Raw genomic sequence first — 8,474 nt, forward strand, 5'->3', positions numbered from 1 at the left:
TGAGGATGTATCCGGACCAGGAATGCAGGAGCCAACACGGTGAGCGTCCTGCTGCTGCTGTAGAATAACGCGAAGCACGTGAAATCCATCGGGCGTGGTTTAAATAGTGTAGCAGAGCTTTGGTGCATGTTCTTCCTCCAGCCCCACCCAGGTAAGAAAAGAGTTCCTGATTTGAGGAAGTAGTTCCTCTCAGCCCTGCTGGCTGGGAACTTCAGCCTGACTGGGTTGCTCTGGGTGAGTATGCAGCATGGTCTGCCCCAGGTAAGTCCACCCAAGCATTATGACATGGTTTACCCATATGAGCCCGGGGCCTATGGCGCCGGGACTGAAACCCTTTATGAGCCTGGCGCCAGGGCCCCTGTAGGGGCCTGCTGGGTCCGGAAGAATGAAAGGCGGGCCTGCTTCCGAGGATGCTGGACCTGTCCTGGCTCCTCAGGAGCAGTGCTCATGACACATCTCCGGTTCCGGAAGCACCTCAAAACCTTCCTCTTTGCTTCTGCTTTCTCTCTTCCTCTCCCCTGCTGATTTCTGGCTGGAACTGCACTGGTTACATGGCCTCCCTCTCTGCTCACAGGCCCGGCCCTGCCAGTTGCTCACCTGCACTGCCTCCCTGGCAACCCCGCACTTGGAAACTGTTTCTGTATCCCTACTGTCCCCCGACCTGCACTTATGCCTGCACTTACCTTGCACTTGCCACTAGCTGGCCGTTTATTTATTCTTATCCTTCTATCCCATGTACTGCACTTCCCCTCTCTCTGCACCCTTGCACTTTTCTCTTTCCCCCGCCCCATGCACTTGGGCGATCTGAATGACACCTGGCCTAGTAGGATCGTTATCGGTCTTCCCCTGTTCCCCCTCCCTTGCCTCGTCGCGCCTTGAAACGCATGTGTATAGGCGTGTTATAAATGCCATATATCATATCATATATCAGTCCGGGGAGGCGGAGGAATATAGGCTGGAATAAAAATCCTCAAACTGTCTTTTTATGTCTGGGGTAGATATGAGTAGGGCTCCGTGTGGACTAGTGATCTGGGTTATAGTCCAGTCTGCCTGTTTTCCCCCTTGGGTGTCTTGCCAAGAGACTATACGCTTTATTTGATTTTACTTAATATAGTTTTGCCCAGAGAAGTGTTTCTTCTGCCTTCCTCGTGTGTAGTTCATCTAGCTGACCTCTCACACTTTTTTATTCCTGCCTGAGTTTACCACTTTGGTCTTGCACCATACGTGCCAGAATATCTTTTTAAATTTGCTTCTTGCTCCTCCTCCATTGCCCTCAGTTCTTTATTCCTCCTGTGACTGCTATAAGATGTGCCCTAGTTACCGCCTTAAAGGCATCCCATACCGTCACCCCCTCTGTGTCCGGAGTACTGTTTATGTCGTAATACTCTCTTATCCTACCTCCCAATTCACTAGATAAAACCTTGTCTGTTAGTATCTCACAGGGTAATGACCAACTCCATAAACTTGCGGGTCGTTCCTGCCGGCGTACTGTGACTACCAATGGGGCATGATCTGAAAAATGAATCCGCCCTACCTCTATTTGTGTGATCCTGCTCATAATTGTCGTGGACGCCCATACATAATCGATTTGCAAAAAGGAGCGATGGAAGTGCGATTAGTACGTGTACCCAGCTGATTCATTTTGCAGCGTCCTCCAAACATCTTTTTGTGTTAGATCTGTTTTATGCTTTAATGCTTTAGCGGATGACGCTTGCCTGTGACGATAAATCTTTGCACTGCAGTCTTTTTGTGGGTTACATGCCATATTCAGGTCGCCTTGAGTACTATATCGCCTGTTGCAAACGTTGTTCAATCTGGTGCCTGGATCTCTCCTCTTGGATCCAACTCTGTATTTGATCAACTGGGATTGCTACTTCCTGCCCTCCCCGCAGGACTGCCCCAAAGACCTCTTGCACTGTCTCTTTTAGGATCATATCTTCAATGTTCTCAGGGAGGTTCTTGAGTCGAATATTAGATCTACAGGAACGGTTCTCCAAATCTTTGCACTGGATTTCTAAATTTGGTGCCCCCGTGAGAGGTTTTTGAGCAATTCTTAATTTTTCTAGGGTCGACTGCCAATTCCTCTATCATCGTTTCTATAGCTGTCTCTTCATACTGTCTTTAATTTTATCCTCAACTTTTGGCACATACGGTATCTAGACATTGCATTGAAAAATTATATTTTTTTTGTAGGTAAAGATTTATTTTTTTACTATAATGGGTTTTAAGGGGGGAAAAACAGGGGGTAGGGGGGAGCTCCCCATCTACCCCCTCCCATGCCCATTATATTTTTCTTTTAAAAGAAAATATTTTATTTGATGCATTTTTTTTCCCCTTTTAACTTTCTCTGATGTTTATATCACTTTTACATTTTATTAGGTGAGACCAACACCCCTACCCATGTGACATGCAGGGGAGATCCCATGTATCCCCATTCGCATTCTAAAGGTAACATTTTACAAGGACAAACTTGCCTTTTAATGGCTGGTGGCAGTGAACCTTTTTATTAAGTTAATGCACCTTGACAGCAGGCTGTTTCCAAAGCCCCGGTAAAGGCACCCATGGATGCTCATTTTAACAAAATGACGCCAGTCTTTTTTATGCCATTTCCGTGTTCGTCCTTTCTTGTTCCTTCCCCTGACATCCGGGGCAGAAAATCCTTTGAGTCACTTTTGTCTTCGGCAGGAGACTTCGATCAAGCCTGCCCCAGCTCTAGAGTGTCTGTGAAGGCAGGAAGTGATGGAGGAGTCCCAAACTCTGCATCCCTTTGTCTTCCAGTCTGACTGTGACAATCCAGTTCAAACTGGGAGGAAGAGGTAGTCGACCACTGCAACCAAAACCGAAGAGGAAAATCAAGAAAACGTGGCTGAGACGATTTCCAGCAACCGGAAAAGCCTGCTGTGTAATCGGAGCCTGCTGTTATCCTTCCAAGCGACCTGGGGACTCAGAAAACTGCTACCCCAGAGCCCAGTGAGCCTCACTAGACTCTTTTGCGGGGCTGCAATACCCTGGGACCTTGAGCTATTGTGTGGTGCACATTCTTCCAAATTCCGAATCTTGCTGGGACTTTATGGGCATCCTGCTGGACCTCCAGAGACCTGAATCGAGCCCGAAAGGTCCCCTCACCAGAGTGCTGGACCTTGCAAACGACAAGAATCCGACCACTGATCTTCAGTCTTCTTCTGTGCTCCGGTAAAGGCTATCAAGTCCCGCAACAAAGAAATCCTTGCCTGAAGCCTTCTAGATCGATCTCTGCTGAACAAGCCCATCCAGGATCCTGTGTTCTGTTCTCCTGACAAGGAATGCAGTGCCTGGGCTTTTGGCTGCAGATCCTGAAGTACCACTTATGGCATCCTCTTCTGTGCTGAGAGTTCCATGTGAAAACCCTCTTGGTTAGAGCCTTCCCCGTGATCCCTGTTGAAAAAGTGCTTCCAGAATTTTGGCTTCAAATCTTCATAATTAAGGCATTCAATGACTGGGTCTTTGGCTGCAGATCCTGAAGTCTTCCTGCTGGAACTCTTTTTCCATAATAAGGTACTGTGTTGGCTGGGGTATTTACTTACCTAAGCCTGTGTGATTCTTGTGTATCCTTTGGGTACTACTTTGATTGGGAAGCCACCCATCCAGTCCACCCAGGCCCACTGCTGGGATCCTCCTAGGGTGTACTCTCTCAATCCCTGGACCCCCAACTAACTTTTCAAATAAACTACCTACTTGTTTGCCCATTCTTCCTCGGGAACTCTGACTTTGCCTGCAACTGAGCACTATCTCTCCCTGCCTACTGCTGGCTCCTAGACCACTTAAGAGTACTTGGGAACGGCTAGATAATTTGAAAAGTAGAACACGTGTTGAAAAGTGTACTTTAAACTCCCATAGTGAATAGTTATAAAATGTTATTACTTACCTTAGATATGTTTTTCCATTCTGAAAAGTATATATAGTATTTATTTACCTTGAATAAGCTGTGTGCCTTCTTCAATAAGTATTCTCAAAGTCTTACTTTCCTTAGAAACTGTACTTTCTCGCCATACTAACACACAAATGAATAGGTTAACTTACTCAACTATGAATTGGGTCCCCCTCTTCCCAAAAGTAATGCTGTTGGTTTCACTTTATTATTCCTGCTTGGGTAATTGGATGAGTGCCCCCAATTGGGTCTTGCTTACCCTGACTTGCTGTAAGCCTGTCCAGAATAAGTCTGCCTAGGTCATACTTACCTTTTAGGTTGCTGATTAGCTCCTTACAAAAGTAATATAGGTTTTACTTACCTTGCATAGCAGAGTGCCATCCAAAAATAAGTTAACAAGGCATTGCTTCCCTTAGACTGAACTGAAAAGCAACTGTAATTGAATAGTACACAGAAAGGGTCTTACTAACCTGGTATACCTGTGTTATCCAAAACTTAATTGACGTTTGATACTGTTCCTAGAATCTGTTTTTCACTAGATCAGAAAAGTATATTGTCCAGTTGAATTATGTGATTTCTTGACTCAGCGTCCCGGTACAACTGCTAGGGTCTACTACTCTTGTAATACTGATAGTAATTTAAAAGTAAGTACAGGTCTGACTTACCTAGACATACTGTGTTTTCTAAAAAAAAAAAAGGTCTATGCTTTGGTCTGTGTACTTTAAAGCATAGTGTTTTTTTATAATGTGTTTATTATAATGTGATAGTACTTATTGCCCCAAGATTTACCTTGGTCTGCTTGTATTTAAAGAAACCATTTATTTTTACAATACATAGTGTCAGTGTTTCTTTGGACCATATGTGTACTACAATTTCATGAGTACCGATTCTACAGCCCTCTTTCCCTTCTAAGATAAGCCTGGCTGCTCTGTCTACGCTACCATATACTCAGGTGGTACAGCCTTATACTAAGAGTGGAGTCTTGTACTATCTTAGTTGAATGGTTTTACGAAGCCCTTATTGGACAGTGATCTCTAAAAGTATGATTATTTGATAGGAATACTATATCACTGGAGATGTATTAAAAAACTCTTTTCACCACCCAAACAGAATGCTTGCGTACGTTGCTAAACCGTTTGTTGGACTAGTTTTCAAATCATAGTGGTACCCCAACAACGCTCAAAAGGATAACCTGGAGTGTTGGATTCTCCAAATGAGATCTACAGGTTGCTGTCCCTTACCGACAATCAATGTTTTTAGGAAGAAAGGCTCCTGTAGCCTTTGCAATCCCTGAAAAAGTAACCGGCTTGGTTCAAGGTTCAGGTTTGCTGTGAATTTTCAAAGGGATGCGTTTGGCAAAGTAATTGGGATTTTTTTTTAACCAAACTATTTTCCCTCAACATTAACAAATTAACTTTGCATTTCGATGTACTCTTTGCTTAGCACATTTTCCAGTAACAACTACTACCCACATCCCCCTTCACTCCCCCAACCAGTTCCTACTGGCAGCCATTTAAGTCCTGTTCTTTGCGGCTCAGTCCTCTTCCTCCTCTAAAATCCCCAGTGCCCTCAGTCTCTTCGGGATGTATAGGTCCGTAGTTGGGATTTTAAACATATCTTCCAAACTTGTCTACGGCCTGCGTCTTTGGCATGTATCATTGCAAATGTGAGTAGTGGTGGTTTTTCGGGACTTCAACACTGTGTTTCTCAAGTTGAGGAAGCCGCCATAAAAATGATGCTGATTTGTTTTGGGCTTGTTCGTGAGTTTGGGTAATCTCCGGATAATCTGGATCGGAATTATAATATGGTAGTTTGATGTTCCTTACTCCAACAGTATGAAACTTGTTTTAACCTAAATCATAATGGAGTGATTAAGACGACTAGACTTGTTTCTATTTTATGTTAACATGAAAAACGCGGGGAAGTCAACTTTTCCTTTCCTTTTCAGATCGGCATCACGGAACACCAATGTTGCTGGATGGTGTGAAATGCATCGGTGCCGAGCTAGAGTACGACTCTGAACAGAGTGACTGGCAGGGCTTCGATTGACCGGGATATGCAGTCGACAGTCAAATCTGTGAAATGTGCGGACCGTGGAGGAGCCTGTGTGTGTCTGGATACTGCTTTTACGGCACAATAATGTATTCTTTTAGGAGCAAGAGGTTTGGGGGTGATCTGATGTGCTTCTTCTGTAAGCTTTGAGGTATCGTGCCCCGGCTGGCCAGTACTTGCCTAAGTAAAGCTTGCCTTATTTTGTTAGAACTCAGTACAATGCAGTCCTCGCTTCCTGGGTACAATACTTTGGACATGTAGTGTATGCAATATTTCTGCGGTACTTTATAATTCAGGTCAGAATGTTCCTGGTGGATTAATGGTTGGACCCGTGTGAATGTCGCTTCATTTATTGCCTACTATGGCATTCCCGTTGCTTGTAATTTTTGTATAGATTGATACCCCTATTTGCCGCGACCCACTCCATCCACTTTATGGGGTACTAATGGGAATCCTGTGTCTGTCTTTTTTTTCACCACCTGCATACACAAAAGGCTGCATGCAGTGCACAGCAGTAAGGCTCAGAGTGAAAAGTTGATTTTTACACTTCAGCATGAGGTACTATTGCCTGTCAATAGTGTGCCATTATGCAGTGCTTTCATGGGTGTTACACCTTTATCATTTCTATTTTGGCTCCTACTTAGTATTAAAAAAAACTAACCTTTGTAATCTAAAGGGCCCTCGAAGTGTTATGGGTTTGGTTATCGATACATTTGTATAATTCATTGGTGGAACATGATGCATTTGTTCAAACCCTGGATCCCCGATGTGTCATTATCCACTCTGAATAGTTGACATTTAGTAGGTATGATGTTTTGCTGTGAGTGCCAGGCTTTGCAAACGCTATTGTTTCTGTTGCAGCCTTGATCTTGAGAAGATCAGCCCACGGCCATCATTCTGTGGTGATCATTAGTCCCACTCGGAGGATCTGCTGGATGTTTCCAACACGTCTTTCACTGCTGTATTTGCCCTTCATACCCATTTTCTGGTACACACACACACACACACGCAGCTCCTGATAAATGATCTTTGCACCCTTGCACCATCCTTGTGTAAAGATATTTATGAATGAGAAATGCACTTGCCAGTCGTGGAAGCTGCACAACTGATACTTGTCTATTACTACACTTCTGATATGTGTGCTTGTGTTGCTATGCTTGCGCACAGAAAAATAGACAGACATACCTGTTAGCTGTGAGTTTTGAAAGCACTGCTGTGAGTTCCTACACTCCCTGCCTGGGGGAGGTGTGTATACATGTGTGTACGTGTGTGTGCGCTTCTGACCTGAAACACATGATGCTCTCTTTTGCATTACACTCAATGTTGGGGAAGATCTATCGTGGAATCAAAGCTATATATTTGGATATTGTTTTGTTAAGGAACTGCAATGATTATGAAAATCTATGGTTTGTGGTAATATGAAAAATATTGAAATATTTTTTGTGGTGTTTTTCATAATATGTGCAATGAACACATCTTACCTGCCTATTATATACCGTAATTAAGCACCATGTCATTCTCACAAAACATAGACTTCTAACCATTGGGGCCAGTGGAAAAGAATGCAAATTTAGTAGGAGAGTTTAATAACAGGTGACACCTTTTACTATAATGAATGCCACGCACACGTTTCCTTTGTGTGTGCGTATCTAAACAAACATGCACGCTATTGTGTCTTAAATGGCCAAGACTAGAGTTTAACATCGCCATGGATATCGCATATGCTCACTCGAGGCCTGGACAAGGTTTTGCGACTCAACGATAGACGCTAGTTTGCTGTCCTTTTCCTGACCTGCCGTTTCACTTTTAAGGTTGGGATCATTGCAAGTGTATTGATGCATTTTAGAGACGAGTGTGGCCCAATTTCCACGTTGGCAAAAGTAACTGGATTCATTCTTTTATTTTTTTAAAGTTACATTTTTAAATGCGTGAAAAGTAAGCATTTTTCATGTTTTCCATCCATCTGTTGTGTTCGTTTGATTTTGGAAGAAAAAACTGAAACGTGATTTCGTTGCAAATGGAAAGAAGTTCTTATGTGCCTACGTTTTTTTTTTTTTAAGTACAGATGTAACCAAGCAGTAATAAAAATGTTTGTTTGAAGCTATTATGTCTTTTCTTTCTATGCTGGACTTTCCAGAGCATATGTTAGTTCACTTTGTACGCCCCAGCTATAGTACAAAACTATAGAAGCAAGGCTGAAAATGTTAACTCGCCACCAGCCTTTGGCCAGTGATAATTGGCTCTTGCTGAGTAGAAATGGTGGGCTGTGTCCATTTTGAGATTGCAGCCCAGTGATTCTTTTTTTTAATGCTTGGCTAGTAGCTTGCAACTTTTTACCTGCGATCGGAGCATGCCTTTTTTGGGTCCAGTGAAACTACAGTCGTTGAAGAGATTAGTGGTCTCCCCTGGTATGCAGCGGGCTGTTTTTCGATTCTGTGCATCACCCAATTTTTCTCCTTTGTTTCTTTGTTGATCGCCCGTGTTCAAGATGATTACACCGCTTTGAATTTGCATT

At 43.5% G+C, this 8,474-nt stretch overlaps 1 protein-coding gene across 3 annotated transcripts in view; it reads left to right on the top strand.

Annotated features, from left to right (window-relative positions):
* The window catches only part of ADISSP (adipose secreted signaling protein), a 627,791-nt gene extending 619,728 nt beyond the window's left edge, over positions 1 to 8,063 (top strand). For all 3 annotated transcript variants that reach the window (XM_069632259.1, XM_069632260.1, XM_069632261.1), the window contains one exon: positions 5,856 to 8,063. In XM_069632259.1, the coding sequence (XP_069488360.1) occupies positions 5,856 to 5,956 (101 nt within the window). In that variant the 3' untranslated portion in view covers positions 5,957 to 8,063. The remainder of the gene's footprint in view (positions 1 to 5,855) is intronic.
* Positions 8,064 to 8,474: the final 411 nt, after the last annotated feature.

Source organism: Ambystoma mexicanum, chromosome 6q (assembly GCF_040938575.1).
Source record: "Ambystoma mexicanum isolate Mex_15411 chromosome 6q, UKY_AmexF1_1, whole genome shotgun sequence".
In the NCBI taxonomy this organism is placed as follows: domain Eukaryota; kingdom Metazoa; phylum Chordata; class Amphibia; order Caudata; family Ambystomatidae; genus Ambystoma; species Ambystoma mexicanum.